Source organism: Copadichromis virginalis, linkage group LG18 (assembly GCF_057382275.1).
Source record: "Copadichromis virginalis isolate Kocher_CV1m ecotype Utaka linkage group LG18, C_Virginalis_male_GT1.1, whole genome shotgun sequence".
In the NCBI taxonomy this organism is placed as follows: domain Eukaryota; kingdom Metazoa; phylum Chordata; class Actinopteri; order Cichliformes; family Cichlidae; genus Copadichromis; species Copadichromis virginalis.
Window position 1 is genome coordinate 16,879,377 of NC_140635.1, and position 20,688 is coordinate 16,900,064.

At 40.2% G+C, this 20,688-nt stretch overlaps 1 protein-coding gene across 3 annotated transcripts; it reads right to left on the bottom strand.

Moving 5' to 3' along the window:
* Positions 1 to 7,957: 7,957 nt before the first annotated feature.
* On the bottom strand, positions 7,958 to 17,503 carry ccdc13 (coiled-coil domain containing 13). 3 transcript variants are annotated; one of them, XM_085439149.1, is made up of 13 exons: positions 17,391 to 17,503; positions 16,963 to 17,155; positions 15,728 to 15,876; positions 15,478 to 15,620; positions 15,306 to 15,389; positions 15,095 to 15,208; positions 14,877 to 14,981; positions 14,547 to 14,717; positions 13,484 to 13,660; positions 12,529 to 12,735; positions 12,308 to 12,417; positions 11,743 to 11,805; positions 7,958 to 9,050 (listed from the first exon to the last, which is right to left on the bottom strand). In XM_085439149.1, the coding sequence occupies exons 2-13, from the start codon at positions 17,148 to 17,150 to the stop codon at positions 8,969 to 8,971; spliced, it is 1,593 nt and encodes a 530-aa protein (XP_085295275.1). In that variant the 5' UTR covers positions 17,151 to 17,155; positions 17,391 to 17,503; the 3' UTR covers positions 7,958 to 8,968. The 3 variants fall into 3 exon arrangements, with proteins under 3 accessions (XP_085295275.1, XP_085295274.1, XP_085295276.1); XM_085439148.1 differs by having other exon boundaries at positions 15,095 to 15,211; XM_085439150.1 differs by lacking the exon at positions 11,743 to 11,805 and having other exon boundaries at positions 15,095 to 15,211.
* Between the last annotated feature and the right edge of the window lie 3,185 nt (positions 17,504 to 20,688).

The window sequence follows — 20,688 nt, forward strand, 5'->3', positions numbered from 1 at the left end:
CAGTGCAGCCAGCTGAAAACTGCTCCACTAGAATGGAGGGAACCAGCCCTGCAGTTAGGGTACATTAATTAATTAACAGACCTGGTGTGGTTTACAGCCAGCTCATCCTGCTGGGGACAGGCTGTTAACTCAGACTTGGGGGGGGGGGGATGAGGCTGGCCTGCACAGACACAGAGAAGCGAACGAGTGAGTCATCGCCTTTATTGCCCCTGGCTGAAGTGTAAAATCCTCACAGCCTCATCCTTTCAGTGTGGTAAAAGATGACGAGCCAAGCTGTCGTTTTCAAGTTGGACTTGCCTGAGGAAAAACGAATGACTTCTATGTGAAAATGAACACAACAGGGTAAATACTTGAGAAAAGAGCCAACACCACAAACCTACATTAACTCTATATCCAACTGCAGTGTTAAAGAGCTTTAAACTTTGCTGTCCAGCGACCTTGTTAGTGCAATATTGCCTTTATTGTAGCTCTACTTTAGTCTCCATCAAACCCTGAAACAATGCGATGCTCTGGTTCTGCTGAATGCTCAGTTTGCCTCTTAACAGTTTTGTTTTTGCATGTTGCAGCTGGCAAGTAAACCAGATAAGAGATGTGAAAATCAAATGATGTAATACCCCATGTGGAGCCTGGACGAATAAACTGTATGTGATAGTCCTCTGTAGACAAGAACCTTTGGATAACACACACTCAACTGATTGATTGTTAATATGAAATATTGATTAGACTGGCTGTTGATCTTGCTCTCAAACACATTTAATACTTTCCACAGCAATATCTGGTTTTCTGTTTTTGTAAGTCATCAGTTTCATTACTAATGGAACATAATGTCAATATGTCTTTTATTATCAATTATCCCACTACTCTCATCTGCTTCTGCTGTAAACGTGAATTTTCACAAATTTCACATATACCGCTTTATTAGTGGAGAATTACAGATTACATAAAGGTTTCTGTGAAATGACTGCAAAGAGACTGACTGACGCATCCTGCAGAGAGATGCTTTTCCAAATAGATTCGAGTATCATGCTGATGTCTCGGGGCACGTCTAATAGGCCCTTTGACACGAAATGTCATTAGTCAAAGTGGATTCGGTGTCATTATAGCTCCATTTTTGCCATCCAGCCCTTTTCACATTCCTGAGTAAGTCTTTAATTAACAGTGACAAAGTACCTTGTCTTTGAATGTTTTCTTTATAGCTAAAAACAGTCTGAATTGTCCCTGTAATCACCAAAGAAACAGGGACATCGTGTATTATTTAAACTGATGGGTGAACACACACTTCTGTTCCTCCATCACACTTGAATCTGACTTCCCTGATCAAAATCACTGAGAAACATACACTACTTTAGAAGGCAGAAGCCCCATCCTGAGGGGGTTTCGGTGATAATGACAACCCTTATCTGCATGCAGAATTAGTCAGAAATAGCTCCCTGTGATTGGCTTTCTGACAGAGGTGTAGGATGTAATCACTATACCAGTGCAGGATCTGTTAGGTCCAACCACTGGTGTATGAAAGAGCCTTTCTTGTTGTTTAATGCAATATGCTTGCACAAAGCTTCTTTTTTGTTGTTGTTTTTTATTTTTGCCATGAAATTGCTATTCGTCAAAAAATGTTATCTCACAGGCAGTTTAAAAGAAGTCTTTGAAATTGTGTTCCCCTCACAGACTATATATATATATTACACAGTGAGTGTCTCCTCTCTAGCTTAGCATTATATTTATGCGGCAAGCAGGTCTGCTGGGAAGCAACCCTTAGTGATAATGATGCTTTGTTGTGACATTTTATATGTAAAATGAGATGGTTATGAAAGACTGAACAGCCAATTCACACCCATTACACATTTGTTTTTGTTTTTTTAACCAAGGTTAAAGTATTAAAATGAAGCACCAGCTTCATATTTTACATTTGAAGCACTTCACATATCTACTGAGTGCACCTCAAAGCCCTGAGCAAATCCAAATCTTGTTTGATTCTATACCACTGTGATCGTAATTGATGGTGAGCAAAAATATTTATACAACAACATATCGCTTTGTTTTCTCTAATGAATATTGATACACTGGTGCCAAATGCATTAGATGAGACTTCCTGTGGTCCCTCTTATCAAATGAATCATGGAAAAGTGTAAGGAAATGAACTTACCTGCAACAAACACAAAAAAATCCCACAGGATAAAAATCGCAGACAGTGGTAGAAAACAAAGTCACAAGCTAATTAATTTATGATAATATACACATGCTATTTCATTTCAATGCAATGATTACAACATCTGTTTTTTCTTGGTTTTGTTGCTTTCAGGGATCTTTTGGCTTCTTGGATTAACTCTACCATGGTGCATCTATTCTAAGTAATTATCTTGCACGTCACATAATCTGTGTTTAGAGATAACACTGTTAGTGTCGATATATGTGAGCATGAATTGCAAAAATAAGAAAACAAAGGGAAGGAAAAGGAAACTGCTCAACAGTACAATATTGCCATCTATATAGCCGTGGTGGCTGGCACACTTGCTTACTTTTTGTACTTCCAAGAGAACTATAAATTCCTTCAAAGATGTGTATTATTCTTCCTGCAAAAATGGCAAAAAGTAGTGCAATGGTGCTTGTTAGAAGTGTTTCTTGCTTATGGACACCTGTACTCTTACCTGCAAACAGTGTATAAAGGGGACCAAGCGAGAGTCACTGAACTTTTTATTGCCTAATTATTTCTGAAGTTTAACAAAGTGCTAAAAAATTGTTGAATGCGCTACCCTTTGTGACTAAAAATAACAGTATTGCTTGCGGTGGGCTTGAGGTTTGAGGTGAGAAAGAAGAACATGAAGACATGGAAATACGGGAGAAAAGAGAGCAGTGGTGGAGGAGGAGAAAGACATGATCACAAAGAAATGATCACAAAGAAATGATGAAAAGATACACTCACAAATGTTAAATGGACATATAGTGTTTTAAAAAGCTATCTGTGATCATGAAATTAAAAGTAACTTATAAGACATACGTAACTGGCTGGTCATAGACTGTGATAAGGCAGAACAGCGATGTCCATCTCAGCCACCGTATTCAAGATAGCAAAGTTACATGGTAGCTTCCACAAACCGGTGTCCTCTCCCTTTTTTTTAAAAAATGTGTTAATTTTAAGTTTATAGGAATGGATCATATGTTGGAAGATGCAATTACACAGTAATAAATGTATATTCATGAGTACAATATAATTTTTTCTGTTAAATAACTTTAAAAAATGACTTAATGTACGTTTAAGGCTCTTGTTGAACTGTCTTGTTCTACATGCCTCATATGGAAGTCTGGGACTGATTGACAAATTTGAGATGGAGGTCCTCCCTTTTTAAAAAAGGGAGCAGTGTCGCTTCCAACTTAAAGGGAATTACACTTTGTGGCCCCCTGGTCAGAGTACTGGAGAAGAGAGTTCACTGGTTATTAAACTGTGGACTGAGGAGGAACAATGTGGTTTTCCTTCTGGAAAACACTGGACCAGCTCTTTATCCTCTTGAGGATATGCAGGGGTGTGTGAAAATTTGACAAATCAGTTTATATGTGCTATGTGGACTTGGAGAGAGCATTTGAAGGTCACCCTTTGGGGTGACCTGTAGGATATATCCTGTAGGGGGTACTTTGGAAGTATGGAGTGTCAGGCCCTTTGTTATGGGCTATTTGGTCCCTGTACAACTGTTGTGAGAGTTTGGTTTGCATTCCCAGCAAGAAGTCATGCTGGTTCCCAGTGGGTGTTGGACTCAGGATCCAGGACTGCCCTTTGTCACAGATTCTGTATCCACCTCAGAGGCACAGCATCAACTCCAGGGGCATTGTTCACAAGTGAGGGAAGGAAAAGAAGCCTGGCAGATGGATTGGTGCAGTATCTGTAGTAATGGGCATGCAGCCATAAGTTTGGTAAGGAAACTTATGGCAGCACAAGCTGTGAGTAGTGAACAATTAGATCATAGACACAAGTGGTGGAAATGAGCTTCGTCCAAGGGTGGCTGGGCTCTCTTTTAGGGTAAGGGGCTCGATCATTTGGGAGGGGCTCAGAATAGAGCCACATCGCCACCACACTGAGTCAGTGCAGTTCAGGCATGCTCAACTGGGATGCGACCCAGGGCAGACACAGAAGAAATTATATCTCTCAGCTGTCCTCTGCGTCCTCCAAGAAGAGCTGGAGGAAGTGGCTGGGGAGGAGGTGGTCTGGGAATCTCAGCTTAAACTGCCCCTGCGACCCAGATAAGCTGCAGAAGACAAACAGATATTTTCACCAAAATTAATTCACTTGCCCATTTTATTTACTGTTTGACGCTGATTTGTTTTTGCTTTCTTCGTGTTGGTCAAAAACATGATAATAATGACTTGTTGCATGTTCATGCCTCAGAAAAGGTCAAATGGCTTGTCTGATTATTATGCAGGGAGTAAAAGGTCTCCCAAAATGTTTGACATTTTCGTCCTATGGCTATGTGCTGAACTAGATTCAGTGCAAAAGAGGAAACATGCTCAGAGACATTATGCTATGGTAGTAGAAAACAACAATGGTAAAACACACACACAAATATATATATTTATTTATGTATTTATTTATTATGTATCAGGCTTCTTAAAAAGTGTCAGCTTTTTAAAATAAAGCAACTGTTAGTAGTACAACACACAGGGTGGTACCCTGTTTTACTAATTCAATATGAAGTCATAATCTGAATGATTAGCTGAAAAGAGTTAGAGGGTATCTGTTGTCTTGCCTGAGAATATTCAACCACTTTCCACCCTTACACGCCTACATGCTACATTATATGATTTTGCACAGACACCTTGAGGACCTGTTAAGTGTTAATTAGTGGATGTGACTGTTGTGTCAAAACAAATATTCATACATTTATATTCAGAAAACATACACAGACAGCATTTCTGTGAGCAACTGGCCTCCTGGGGCTTCACTGCATCTCAGCTGGTGTGTCATTCCCCTTTGTCTCCCCCAATTATTTCCATCTCTCTCTCTTTCTTTAAAACCTTCAGACAAAGGTAAAACTAGAAAAAGAAAATCACACCCTTGTTATCAGTGATGCTCTCGCACACATCTCCAGAAGGCTGCAGATCTCATTAACCGTGATCATATCTGTGAGCAAAATGTCAACTCTAACATGGAAGCATTCACTAAGGGACTTATTAAACAATTTTTGCTTGTTAAAGGACGTCCTGCCACGCAGCTGCAGTCAGGCAGAAAGTCTGCTTGCAGGAACATAAAGGATATCTGCACCAGTGGTGATGCATACATATGACGAAACAAGCGTGTTCAAAAGAAGTTGGGCAAATAATACTGAATAAAAACAAAGAAGTTTTTTTATCCTTTTTTATTTCCCATGACCATCATCGGATATAAGGTGGAGTGGTTCCAGAAGAAATTGATTATTACCAAGTTTGATACAACATGGTGAGAAAATTCAATTTAGAGTGAGAAAATTGCCGGGAGGATTAGATGTGGAAGAGCCATGAGTCGAGAACAACACTGGGTTACTAAAGCGAATGGGGAGGGGGGGAACGCAGCCTTCAATGACAGAGCACTTTGAGCACAGATTGTGAGGAGCTACAGTTTTTCACAAGACAGCATTTTTGTAAGCAGCCCCCCTGATCCAGAATCAGTGTGTTGTCCTCTCAAGTATCTCAACCAAAACATCACAGCTGGTTTAGTCTCCAGTATTAATAATTCTGTATTATAACTGTGTTCATTCTTTTTATCAACTCCAAAAGCTGGAAAAATCAATGATTAAATGACAACTGTGTCACAATAACGACAATTAAACTCTGCTGTATGAACCGATAATGCACATATTTGCTGTTAGTGTCACATAAATCCTGCAGGATCCATTTAATTTCATTTTTGGCTTCAGATCAAAACATAGGAGTCGCCATCAAGTACTGTACTTAACTGACCACACTGCCATCTAGTGATGCAACTTGTATTTAAACATATCTGAGCAAACTGAAATTACTACAGGGCTCACGCAGTATTGACTCACTGCACTGTACATATACGAAGTGTAAGCAAAGGAAGGAGTTTGAAAATGAACAAAAAAAGACTCAAAAAGTTTGAAATATGGGTGCAAGAGGCACAAATGAGTATCACGCTGAGGTGATCTGCTCACGAGCCTCACGAGGCTTTAGTGAACACCTCCGCACCTGATTTTTAAAATCAATTTCAGTGTCGTTAACTCACCCCGTACACTTTGATCTTTACCCTTTCCCTCACCGCGACCTGGAAAAGATAAAAACTCATTACTTTAATTCTACTTACTGTAAATGAGCACATTAGGACCCTGCTGTTTATTTTCTTTCCATTACATGTAAATGAGAGGGACTGGGAGATGAATGGACGCATAGAGGTCCAAACCGTTTTCTGGCCTGAGCAAAGTTCACAGATCCCTCATATACTGATGGCTAACTTTAACCTCTGCGTTCACAGCTGCACTATTTACTTTAGTTTCTGGATGCAGTCAATGGTCTGCAGGAAGCATTGGTCCAGAACGAGGGAATACCTCTGAGGAGAAGGATGGAGAAAGGAGTCATTCAAACTTGGAATGACAAATAGGTGAGGCTGTTTACGTATGCTGTGTTTACATAAGTTTGTGTTTGGTTTGGTGGGTTATTGGGCATTTTGGAATAAATCTACACCTTTCTGCGTAATACAGCTACATAAAACAATAATAAAATTGTCTGGCAAGGTGTAATTTATTTGAAAGTGATGACACTCTTAAATAACTGAAGTCAACATGAGCAGTCACATTAATCCCTGATATTAGGTCAACTGAAACTTCAGTATAACATGTCTGAAAAAGAAAAGCTCACTGAAAAAGGATGGAAATGATGTCCCTCTTGCAGTCATGCACTGCGTTAAAATTATATACGATTACAGGTTTGCGAAAATGCTCAAACGCTGGCTTCATATAAAGTACAGTTTTGTGGCAAAGTTTGAAAATGACCCCGCAAAAAAACCATATGAAGTTGAACGCTTTCCTGGCAATCAGACGCAGTTAGGGACCGTGACAAGCATTTGCTCCATCAACACCCTTTCTGACGCACATTTCCTCACTTGATACGTATCTGGCAATCTTCATCTGCTCGTCTCTCATCTTGCTCTTACGGTGACACGTCTCACTCTGTTGCATTAAAGAGCGCCTCACCTTCCATCCAGGAGGTATTCAAACACAAGCTGTTTTTTGTTACTCTGAGCATAAAGGCTTTCTTCATCATGTCCAAACTCTGATATTTTTGTCTTGTGGCACTTTCTCGCTCAGTCCAATGGGGACCTGCCAATCTCCCACAGGGTCCTGGAAGACATAGTGCGGTATTTGAAGCAGCACACTAACTCAGCCATGGTTTTAAATTAAGCGTGATGTGGAGAGGGAGGAAAGGGGGGGGGATGTTCTGCTGAAACCCTTTTGGCTACATCGGAAGAAAATAACTCGGATGTTAGTATGAATGTAAGAGCCACTCCCACTGGGCATATCCAGACAACCTTTGGATTAAGAGCCATATACTGTACATGTGTGACCTGCTCTGGGGAATGTATAGAGGACTACAGTGGGAGTTTGTGCAGCTTGAGTTTGCAGTTATTTTCAACCGCTATTCCCACAAAACTGGTTTCAAGTCAGAAATGATTAGTGTTAATATTTAATAGGAATATTGAAACGATTTGGGAACTTAACTGTGGTGATTACTATTTAGCCTGGCCTGTCGCACATTTATTTACAACTGTATGGAGCCAAAAAAAACCTTAAAAAAAGAAAGAAAAAAAATCAACCAAAGTCATCGCCATGAAGGTAAACAATGTATTGAAAATATTTGTTGAGGGTTCGGTTCCTTTTCACTGATTAATTTGGATGTTTCTTTGGTTTACAGAAAATATTTACTTTGAAAACAGACAGCATTGGTCTCGATACCTGTAATGCATTTAAGGTTACCAGCCGAGGAAAGACAAACATATATTTAATAAAATGTGACAGTGACATTTATAAAACAGCGAGCAGACGAGATGTGAAACCACGGGGAGACGTCTTATCAGCACCGACCGCTCCTGCAATCACCCGGGACACTTGTCTGATGCCATCAGGGTTAAGTTGAAAGCTATTTTACTCAAGGTACTTAAGTCGTTAAACCGAGGTCACCCGACCTTACGTCGCAAACTGTCTTTCGGGGACTCAAATGGAGAGAAAGTCAGAGATGCATATAATGTTTGCGTGGCTGAAGAGGAGAGTTTTTTTTTTTTTCCTTTCTCCTGCAGGCTGCTGTTTTGTCACATGTGACAGGAGAAGGTAGGGCTCAGCTGGAAGTGAGGCTGAGCAGGGACCAGCCAGTTCCCCTGGATAGTGTCTTGTCTGTGCTGTCACAGAGCCTCCAGGAAAACATGCCTGACTTGTCTCATCACGTCACTGAAAGCTGCAGGTCATGGTGGAGAGTGCTCTTTAGGGATGCCCTCAGCGCCCGCGTTTCCTCCAGCTGAATGACCAGCCAAGAGACAACATACAAGAACAACATGAACATCTCCGTGCAACCTTGATGTGACGGGCAGAATGAGCACTGCTATCTGCAGCGTGTCTACCGCCGCACATCATTATTTCTGTCGTCTGGTTAACTCTTATGGTTGGAGAAAGAAAACTCCTGAACCAGAACCAGTTTAAGGCAGTGTTGTCAAAGAAATAAAGTGTTTACAAATTCTGGACTGTTGGACAGTCTGTTCAGGTTTGTCTGTGGACAGTTCCTGTTGCTCAGAAACTCCATGGTGCTCAGGGACTCTGCTCCTGCCGACAGAGCTGTGATAGCCACGTGCAAGAAAGATAAGGGGGAAATTGAAAAAGAAGAAAAAAAAAAGAGAAGAAGAAAAAAATCCTGATATTGTCACATCATGCTGTCACTGAGCCTTGGCATATCAGTCCTAGCCATGCTGCATGGACAGTGTTTACTTTAATCTAATTTTGGCCTCTCAAACTCCTCCAGGATCACTGGCCTGTGGTGCTCCTCTTGGTGCTTGTGCCTCCAAACATGTGTGGCTCATCACTTTCTCTCTAGAAGAGTAAGACAAATGTTGGATTGCATTAGAGTTAATGCAACGGAATTCTTCTTAACAGACACAGCTTTGGAGTGACAAATATACAGTGGGGCAAAAAAGTATTTAGTCAGCCACCGATTGTGCAAGTTCCCCCACCTAAAATGATGACAGAGGTCAGTAATTTGCACCAGAGGTACACTTCAACTGTGAGAGACAGAATGTGAAAAAAAAAATCCATGAATCCACATGGTAGGATTTGTAAAGAATTTATTCGTAAATCAGGGTGGAAAATAAGTATTTGGTCAATAACAAAAATACAACTCAATACTTTGTAACATAACCTTTGTTGGCAATAACAGAGGTCAAACGTTTACTATAGGTCTTTACCAGGTTTGCACACACAGTAGCTGGTATTTTGGCCCATTCCTCCATGCAGATCTTCTCGAGAGCAGTGATGTTTTGGGGCTGTCGCCGAGCAACACGGACTTTCAACTCCCGCCACAGATTTTCTATGGGGTTGAGGTCTGGAGAATGGCTAGGCCACTCCAGGACTTTCAAATGCTTCTTACGGAGCCACTCCTTTGTTGCCCGGGCGGTGTGTTTTGGATCATTGTCATGTTGGAAGACCCAGCCTCGTTTCATCTTCAAAGTTCTCACTGATGGAAGGAGGTTTTGGCTCAAAATCTCACGATACATGGCCCCATTCATTCTGTCCTTAACACGGATCAGTCATCCTGTCCCCTTGGCAGAAAAACAGCCCCATAGCATGATGTTTCCACCCCCATGCTTCACAGTAGGTATGGTGTTCTTGGGATGCAACTCAGTATTCGTCTTCCTCCAAACACGACGAGTTGAGTTTATACCAAAAAGTTCTACTTTGGTTTCATCTGACCACATGACATTCTCCCAATCCTCTGCTGTATCATCCATGTGCTCTCTGGCAAACTTCAGACGGGCCTGGACATGCACTGGCTTCAGCAGCGGAACACGTCTGGCACTGCGGGATTTGATTCCCTGCCGTTGTAGTGTGTTACTGATGGTGACCTTTGTTACTTTGGTCCCAGCTCTCTGCAGGTCATTCACCAGGTCCCCCCGTGTGGTTCTGGGATCTTTGCTCACCGTTCTCATGATCATTTTGACCCCACGGGATGAGATCTTGCGTGGAGCCCCAGATCGAGGGAGATTATCAGTGGTCTTGTATGTCTTCCATTTTCTGATGATTGCTCCCACAGTTGATTTTTTCACACCAAGATGCTTGCCTATTGTAGATTCACTCTTCCCAGTCTGGTGCAGGTCTACAATACTTTTCCTGGTGTCCTTCGAAAGCTGTTTGGTCTTGGCCATGGCGGAGTTTGGAGTCTGACTGTTTGAGGCTGTGGACAGGTGTCTTTTACACAGATGATGAGTTCAAACAGGTGCCATTCATACAGGTAACGAGTGGGGGACAGAAAAGCTTCTTACAGAAGACATTACAGGTCTGTGAGAGCCAGAGATTTTCCTTGTTTGAGGTGACCAAATACTTATTTTCCACCCTAATTTACGAATAAATTCTTTACAAATCCTACCATGTGGATTCATGGATTTTTTTTTCACATTCTGTCTCTCACAGTTGAAGTGTACCTCTGGTGCAAATTACTGACCTCTGTCATCATTTTAAGTGGGGGCACTTCCACAATCGGTGGCTGACTAAATACTTTTTTGCCCCACTGTAGATTATACTTACCCAGACAAGCTATTAGCTTGATAAATATGTGTAATTTTATATAAAGTTTCATTTTTGCACCATTAAATTTCTGACGTTAAATTGAAAACTGTAAAATAAACCACCACGCTCTCATTAGTGCACACCACAGTCATTACTGTGGTGTGCACTGCATAAATAAAATGAACAAACACCAACAGAAATAGCCTCCCTGTGTTTGTAATCTTGGGATGGAAATATACAAACTGATTTAACATTTTAGTTGTGCAGCATTATAGCATTTAATTTTTACACTGACAAGAAAATAAAATGGGCTACTTTAGCTTTGTGCAGTACGCAAAAGTGCAAACTTGAAATGTGAAGAAAGAACATTTGCGTGAATCATCCGACCACTTCATTTGCAAAAAAAACCCCAACAAAACAAAACAACCAAACAACCAACAACCACCACATGGGTATTGACTCAACTGGCCTTTTTTCACCAATAAAGCACTCCTTCATCACCATCTTTGACGAGTAAGAGAGCCAGCAGCAGTGGCATAAAGATGCCGTTCCAGATCAAGCTGGAGAGCTGTTAGCTACAGCAATCTGGATCCTCTGTAAGAAAATGAAAACTATCTCGCTTTTGGAGACATTTCATGACCTGTGCTGCTTGCTCGATGTTTTTATCTATTTTTTTTTTGTTTGGGTATTTTGGAGGAATCAATCAAAACTGTTTTAAGCCTTCAGGTGAAGTGGTATTTTTCGATCTATACTTTCACACAAAGATGTGCATTTCACAACCCTGTCCCACTGACAGAATTACACTGTGAGCGATAGACTGAAGAGAACAAAAAAAAAAACAACTAAAGAACATCTGCAGTATATTCTACAGACCTCTCAAGCTTGTTAGTCCTTCTCCACAAAGAGGACTTGGGTTATCATGTCACAGTCAGGAATTTTGTTTACTAATTTCATAGTGATGCCCATGTCAGTACAGAGCAGACATGGTACACATTAAACTTACGTGAATTCTATGCCACTTCCCACAGCTGGCAGCACCAGTTTGTGACCAAATTTAGAAATTGAACTGAAAAACAAAACATTTGAAGGTGGTAAACAGAAATCCCACAGGAATACAGAAGTGTTTAACATCACAGTCATCAATACGCCAATAACAGTGCACCCCAATGTTAACCTTAGGTAATTATTTAGCTTTATGTTTCTAGACAAGACGAGAGATATCAGTGCTATGTGTGACACTTAGCCTCAGAGGCTGGTTTCAAGTGCAAAACAGAAGACGAGATGAACAAAAATTATCTGTCCTAAAGAAGTAAATCAGGGTTCCTCAAAGTTGTATGAAGCTAAAACAGTTCTTACTCAACACGTCATAATTCTTTCTCAAACCTAAAAAAAAAAAAAAAAAAAAAAAAAAAGGTTCCCAGCTTAATCTTACTTAAGTAATTTTTGGCTTAAATATTTTATTTCTCACCACGTGCAATGGATCCATATCCCACAGATTGGGACCCACTAAGCTAAACTAACAATAAGCATATTTTAATGATTATCAGATATTAAACCAGCACAAGTACCCTGAAGATGGAATTCTTTTGGTAATGTCTCCCTCTTCTGGGGAAACAGCAGAAGTACAGTTTGTTATCCTGATGCTGGGCTGTCTGTGCACATCATCGTTCTTCAACACCTATAAACACACGTTTAATTGCTGGTCAGACATCTCATGCTGAATCTCGGAGAATGCACAAAAATAAAAAAACAAAAACAAAAAAAACCCTGGTAATTATTTCTTGATTACCTTATCAGAGAATTGCTGTTTTTTCTGTAGTTTTTTGATAATAGCATCTTTCTCAGCAAGTATCTCCTTAAATCTCTGGATGATAGCACTGTGCTCTGAAGGTATGTTGCTCAGCTGTTGTCCTACACTCTGCTGCATCACCTTGCTCTGTACGTTTTGCTTTTGGCTGAGTTGTTTTAATACCATCTGCATCTGGGCCTGCTGCTTCTGCCAGAGGTAGAAAAGATATACACACTTTATAGGAACAGTAGTAGTAAAGCATGGACACATCACAGGATATCCTCTACTTTGCAGTATGTTGACTTCAACTCATAAATGTCAAGTGAAATTGGTACTGTAACAGTTGGTGAAATGTTAGTATTTGACCACTAGGCGGAGCTCTTGTAATGATAATGTAACTAACGCATTTTATTTTGTATGTTTTATTTTTGTGTTAACATTTTCCTTTTTTGGTATAAGGTAAGGGCAGAGGTCACTTCCTGTTTTGGGAAGTAAGGTCAGAGAAGCTGCGCATGGTGACGGTCTAGCCGTGTAAAAGTCAAGCTAAGAAAGAAGAAATAAGCCCTAAGTTCCAGTTACACCAGTTTGTCTACTTGCAGGCCAAAGTAGTATGTTTGTTTATATTTTGTGAATTTTATATTGTAATATGTTTTAATGCTGAAATATAATTTTCTTGTACATTTGTATTCACCAGTTCTACGGTGTACCTGTGTACGTTAAGAGAAGCACAGTAAACATCAGTAAAGAAGAACTCTCGTGTCTCTTGTGTATGTGTACAAGCCGGCATAGGTACTAACTGCCATGGTATTTAACAAAACTATTAATAGTGTAATCATGCATGAGATACCTTATTTAAAGTCTTACAATACCTACTTTCTTATTAATATATACATTTATTAAAAGGTAGAATCTATACGACTCTAACCAGATATTTGTCTCCAGTCTAATTTCTTACCATCAAAGCAGCCACGAACTCATCATCGTGTTTCCCCTTCTCCATCAGGGTTGATATTTGATGCTTCAGAATTTTGACTTCAGCAGATAGAGTTTTGCTCCTGGCTTTAGAGGCTTCCAGCTTTTGCTTCACATCTTTGTGTTCTTTCAAGAGCGCCTCATAATCCACTGAGAGCCTCTGCACAGTTGTGGAAGGAGAGAAGGGCCTTAGCACATTAACAATGTAATGTCTATGTTCATATAAAATCATTGCCTAAGTCCCAGTTAAACAGACAGAGAGACCAGTCAACAACCCTCTCACAATCCAACATGCACGTGACTTCCAGCAGGCACTAAATGGCAGTTTCTTTTTTTGATTACATGTAAAGTCTGTTTTCTTAACATAAGAAATGAAATCAGAAAAACGTATGTAGGTTTGCACTGGCTCAAGGTGATTAAAAACACAGAGACATAAAATACAAGTCAACACACACACACACACACACAATTATTAACTGTAAGCCTGTGAGGATAACATGGTTTGAGTCTGTCTGACCTCAAGTCAGTGGGATACTTGTTCCAAACAACAGGACCACAGTAACTGAAGCACCTGAGCACACTTAAATCTAATTTTGGGAATAGCCAAAAGATCTGCACCTGCTGACCTGAGAGGTCTAATTGGGTTAAAGAGGCTGCGCAAGTCAGAGATGTACTGGGGGTGCCAAGCCATTGAGAGCTTTATGAACTAATAGAAGGGTTTTAAATGTAATTCTGCATTGAACTTGGAACCACTGTTGTGACTTCGCTCCTTGAGTGCTAATAAAATGCTGAACTTACAGCATATGTGTAAGGACTCTCTTACAGCAATACAGTTTAACCTGCTTGATATGAATGCATGGACCCATTTCTCATAGTCAGTTTGAAATAAGAACTTTTTATATATCTCTGAAATTCAAATTTTCATTTAATAAGTGGCTGGCATTGGTAAAAAAAAAAAGAAAAACACACACACACACACACACACACACTTTCGCCAAGCAACTGATGGTTGGTCTGCAGGCCTCTGTGGTTGTGGCTATACATACCTCAAGGGCTACCCTCTTCTCTTTCTCTATAGTGCGGATGTAGTTGACATTTCTTTCCTGAGGAGGAGTTTTCTGAAGAACACCCATGCCCAGAAACTCTTCCTCTCCACTCAGAACACTTGACTGCCTTTGTTGTGTTGATTTGTTCAGCTGCTGCTCAAGCTCTCGTACCTGTTGTTCAAGTTTTGTTCATCATCAGTTCAGTTTCAGGGGTTTTTTTTTATGCTTTCCTGTGAACTCACTATTTTGAAAAGCACTTCATTGGTTATAATGTTGTAACTTTAAAATACATTTATGTAAAATCAAGTTCAACTTCAATTTTGAACCTACCCTTGTCTGCAGAGCCAGTATCTGCTGTGCTCGACCTCTAAAGCTCCCAGGGCAGCTTAGTAATTGCTGAAGGTTGACCTCCTCTCCAATCTCACTAATCAGAACCTGAAGTAGTTCATATTTTAGAATCTATAAGTCACTTGTGAAAAATCATTCAGATATAAAATATTCTTCTTGAGTGATTGCATATAAGACAGAAAATAAAGTAAGTCTCCTACCTTCTGTGCCATTTTCAACTCCTGCTTGGCAGACTGCACCTGGTTGCGATACTCAGTCACCTTCAGTTGGGTAGTTGCTAATTTTTCCTGCAGAGATTTAACCAGTGCACTTTCCTGCTTTCAGAAACAAGTCATAAATGATCCTTTCAGTGATGCCATTATTTTAGTTAGGACCCTACAGCAAAATGTTCCTTTTGTTATTATTCCTTACCTCACATTCTTCAGATGAGATCTTAACTGGTGACTTTGAATCTACTTTTTGCCCAGGTACACCATGTACCAGCATGGCCTGCAGCTACAGAAAGTCACAACAGTTTTTCTGAGAAGGACAAATTTTCATGCATCAAATTATTTCAAATGATACACATAAAGCAAAACTTTACCTCTCTCTCAAGCTCTTTGATTCTGTTGCCGTTTTGCTTACATTTAATCTTCTCTTGCTCAATTTCAGCAGTTAGTTCTCTATTCTTCTTGGATAGCTCAACAATCTTGGTGGCAGCTACAGCTCCTGCCAAGCCTGAAGTACCTAAACAGATGAGTTGATGAAGCAGGAAGAAGCTGTCACATGTCTGTAACATCTCAATGCAAAAAAAAAAAAGAAAAAAAAAAAGAGTAAAACAATTTACATTATACCTGCTAAAGCCAGTCTTTCTTCGTCTCTTTTCCTCTTCAGGTGCTTAATTTCAAAATCCTTCTCGCTCAGAAGTTTGAAGAGCCGACCATTTTCATCCTTTAGCTCTCTCAATTGGTCAAGGAGGGCCTTATTCTGAATGTGCAACAGCCTATGGTAGACAAAATGAACAAGGATGAATGTAACATGACAGAATGGTTATTTACAACCATGTGAAAATGACAGTTTTCATGGGATTCTGTACAGTCCTGTGAAAAATTGAGTCCACCTTTAGTGGTTACCTTAAATGGGTTAGTGGCAGCCATGTGCAATTAACTGATCATCAGAAAGTGTGAGCGCTATGAAAAGCAGAAATTTTGGCAGTTTACTGGTCCGGACCATTCAGATGCCACAATCTTCCAAAAAGTGGGTGTCCCAGCAAATTCATCCCAAGGACAGACTTAGCAACGCTCAGAATCTACAGGCCTCACTTGGCATGTTAAATATTGAAGTTCATGACAATACAATTAGAAAAAGACTGAACAAGTATGGCTTGTTTGGAAAGGCCAAGAGAAAGCCTTTTCTCTCTAAAAAGAACATGGCATGGCATTGCAGAGTTGAATCTCAACAAACCACAAAACTTCTGGAACAATGTCCACCAAAGTGGATGTGTTTGATCATAATGCACAGCAACATGTTTGGTAAAAACCAAACACAGCATATCAGCACAAAAACGCCTCATACCAACTGTCAGACATTGTGGTGAAGGGGTGGTGATTTGGACTTGTTTTGCAGCCACAGGACCTGGGCACTTTGCAGTCACTGCTTCTCTGTATACAGTACCAAAGTATTCTAGAGTCAAATGTGAGAACATCTGTCTGAAAACTCAAACTTGGTTGAAATTTGATCATGCAATCACAGGACAATGATCTCAATCACAGCAGCAAATCTGACTGAACAACAACAAAAGAATGTGTTGCAATTCAAGTCAATGTTCAGACCTCAGCCTGACTTATCAGGCCATGGGACCTACCCTGCAAACCTCAAAGAACAAAAGCACTGCTGTATGGAAGAGTGAGCCAAAATTCATCATACAGAAAATGATTACTCGAAGTTATTGCTGCAAGCCACTTAGTTTTTCACATGACTGCATGCAGATGACAAAGATTTCCAGTCTTGAATAATATATTCCTTCATAGTGGTTTATGTAGCAACATTTATGGAAAATACCTTGAAAAACATTTAATTTAAGTCTCACCTGTTTTGGGGAGCATCACAGCTTGCCTGAACACCTTGGTTAGACAGATCCAAATCATCCTGAGCGCCACTGTCATTGAGCTTGTCTGGCTGTGTTTCCTTTTTCCTCTCCTGTTTCCTTTTTTCCTGCTGTTTTTGCAGTGCTTGAAACTGAAGCCGCAGTTCGTTCAGCTGATCCTCAGACTCCATGATCTCTGATTTATGGCATTGGAAAGTTAAAGGTTGATATTATAATCGAATCAATGCTGAGGCTTAAACTATTATGTCGTGTTGTGCTTCTTATCTGACACAGAGAGAATGCCCTTAATACGATGTCTGTAGTCGACGTTTACGGTACGTAAACCGTACGTACGTACCGAAAGACTATTTTCTGAGCCTAAGCGAAAAGTTCCCTTAAAGAGAGATTAAGTTGAAGAGAAAATATCTCACCTGTTAATTAGTCGGGTCCGTGTAAACAAATTGGTTTTAAACTTCACCACAGGTGAAGACAACTCCTGTATCCATAGCAACTGCCATCCGGGGACTCAGCTCAGCTTAAAACAACATCTCGCGGGAGCAGAAATGTAGTCATAGAGACCAGGGGACGCTTATAAAGGCTAAAACATATTTTTTAATTGTGCCCTGGATATGTCACCTTTAATTCAAAGTCTGACTTTCTATGGCACAAATGTATTTACTTCATTTTTTTTTAACTGCACTGACAGATAAAAGCACCTTCTGCATCTGCAGTGCTTCTTAAACTTATTGGGCACTGTGCTAGTATTCGTTCAGTATAGCCTAGGTTTTGCGAAACTTCCATTGTTTTTGTTCTTCTTTTGCTCTTTTGTTTTTATTTTCCAGTGTAGTGGAAAATAAGGAGGCTACTTGTACTGCAGCTCCCTCCGGTGGATTGTAGATTGTTCACCACTACAAAAAAATGTAATTGGAAATTTTAATTTAGTTAGTTAGTTTAATATATTTCACATTAGATCTGTCCAGGGTGTACCCCAGCTCTTGCCCTCAGACAGCTTGGATAGGCTCAATTTGTTTCATGTTATGTCACCATACATCCCAGTATAGTGTTTTTAACTAATTTTAATTACGATCTTTTGTAAATGTGGTTTTAATCACAGCCAGAGGTACTCTTCTATGGTGTTTAAGCATGCGATCAGATCAAAGCTACTTTGAGTTACTCCTTTAGTCACAAGAGGTCAGCACAGCAGTTAGCTCCACATATTTGATTTGGCAGGCCCCTTCCTATCCTTGCTGTTGTTTCATGTTGCTATACAGCTAAGCAAAAAGGCATAACTCTTTGCTTAGCTGTATATTGCAGTGATAATGTAGGCCTGTAACTGTAACATCCACGGGTTGGATAGTTTTGGAAGTGATAGATACATACAAATCTTAACAGGAAACTGGAGTGGTCATAACTCTTATCCTGTGTACAAGAACGACCAAAGTTGTCTTCATCTGCTGGTCAGCTGAAGCCTTTTGAGAGGTGCAGAACATTACAAGGACCTTTTATGACACTTTGACTCCATAGAGGAGGTGGATGGGAGGAGGATGTTAGCCAAGCTAATGTCCATTATGGACAACAACTCTCACCATCTGTCCCTGAGCAGCTCCTTCAGCAGTAGACTCAGGGCTCTCAAAATTTCAAAATCCCTGGTAGCCCTTCGGGCAGGGACTCTTCAGTTTTTGGTAGCCCAAAATAAATGTAAGTAGCCCGAATAAAAAAAGAGAGCAATTTTTTGATTGATGTTTTGTTTCCTGTTTTGTTTCCTTTACAATATTATACATTAAAGTATAATATTGTAAAGGAAACAAAACATTAATCAAAAAAATGTTGAAAAACAAATTACAACATTGTATAAAAATTACAATCATCAACTCAAATACTTGGTTCTAATTGAACAGAAATTTCTATGAACTTGTAAGAACTGTAGGACATGAATCAGTCTGTGTCAGATCCTGACTTTGAAATTTCCGCTGAAGTCACGGGTAAGAGACAAGTGGAACCAAGATCGAGGCCATTTGCTTTTTGAAGTTTGCAAAGACTGCTAAATTTTGCCAGTGGTAGTTCACTCTTTGCAACATAGTACGCTGTTCTAAACAGATTTTTCAGGTTTATTTTTAGTATGTTATTTGCAATTGGTGTTTGTTCTGGGAAAGATATTGCAGACTGAGCAATAATGCATTTCTTGCATTTCTCATGGGTTCTAATGGGGGCCTTTCTTAAAATGACTGGTCCCAGTAACAAAGGCGCTTGTCGACTCAGAAATCGAGAGAAAACCAACAACACACCCGGCAGAACATTATGTTATTTACACGGGTGCACATAAGTGGTCCGCATGTGCGCATTCCCTGTCAAAATAAAAGACGCGCACCAGATAAGAAGTTGCAACGCGCGTTTGCGTCCATATAAAAAGCACTGTTTTTGTCCGCTAGAGTGGGATTTTCACGGCATATTCTGCACCACATCTCTGTGCGTTCATCATTTGTTTGAAGCCAGCTCACCTCCTGCAACCACTTTTCTGAGAATACGCGCTTCTTTTGTGGTTCGGACTCCTTCTGACATTTCTTTGGAGGTAGAGGAACACCAAAGTAATTGCTTAAAGGAGCTTCTTCGACATCTTTAAGAGTTCTAAACAAATGTCTGTCCTCCTCCAGAAAATCTTATGTATGCAAACACGCGTTGCAACTTCATATCTTGTGCGCGTTTTTTATTTTGACAGCGAATGCGCACCTGTGGACCACTTATGTGCACCCCTGGTTATTTAGCTCGTCATATTGCAGCCACAGAAATTCTTTTGTCCATGAAACCATAAAGCTGCACTTTCTTTTTGCCTTATAGTCTGATTTGTCATAACTTTTCCGTTTTGTGGTAAGCTTTTCTTTGGCTGTCACTTCTTCACCCTGACCTGTCTTATTTGGCTCAGCAGAACTAAAATATATATCCTGCTGCTTTTACATACACACACATAACGGTCAGCGATTCTCTGCTCAATCAACCTCTCATATGTTTAAGCTTGCTGCGGGAGATTTCACTTGTCATGTTTGCATAGTAAGCTAACGATTGATAAGACGATGTCAGAGGAATTGGTGCGCAAATTATCATCACTCACCAATCAGTACTGTCGCTCTCTATACACAGTTTGCGCGATTGCAAAGTGAAAGCAAAAAACAAGCGCAAATTCAAACGCGATTTCAATATGTCACATATTGACAGTGGCTCACCGATGACATAATTACCCAGCTACATTTCTGAAAGAATGCAAAAGCATTGGCATATATTTTTCCTTCCTACAATAGCCCGACGGGCAGGGCAGAGATAGATTTTGGTAGCCCGACTGGAAAAATCGCTAGCCCCGGGACGTCGGGCTAGCGATTTTGCGAGCCCTGAGACTGTTAAAGCTACAATGTAAGACTGAGCGCTATCATATGTCCTTCATCCTGACAGCAGACAGACTATACAACACAGTATTGGGGGGGGGGGGGGGGGGGGGGGGGGTTGTACACAAAAGCGCAGCCTTACCTAATGTCCACCATACTGTTGCTCATTTTATGTTAAGATTAAAAAATCTATCTGGTGTTGGTATGGAGAGTAACCTTCAGTAATAGTAGTAAATCACACAGCAATAGTACATTCATGTAGTTGTAAAGAAGCATGATAATATATTAAGTAATCCAAAGTATTCAGAATACGTTTCTCTCATTGAGTAATGTAACGGAATACATTACAAAATAC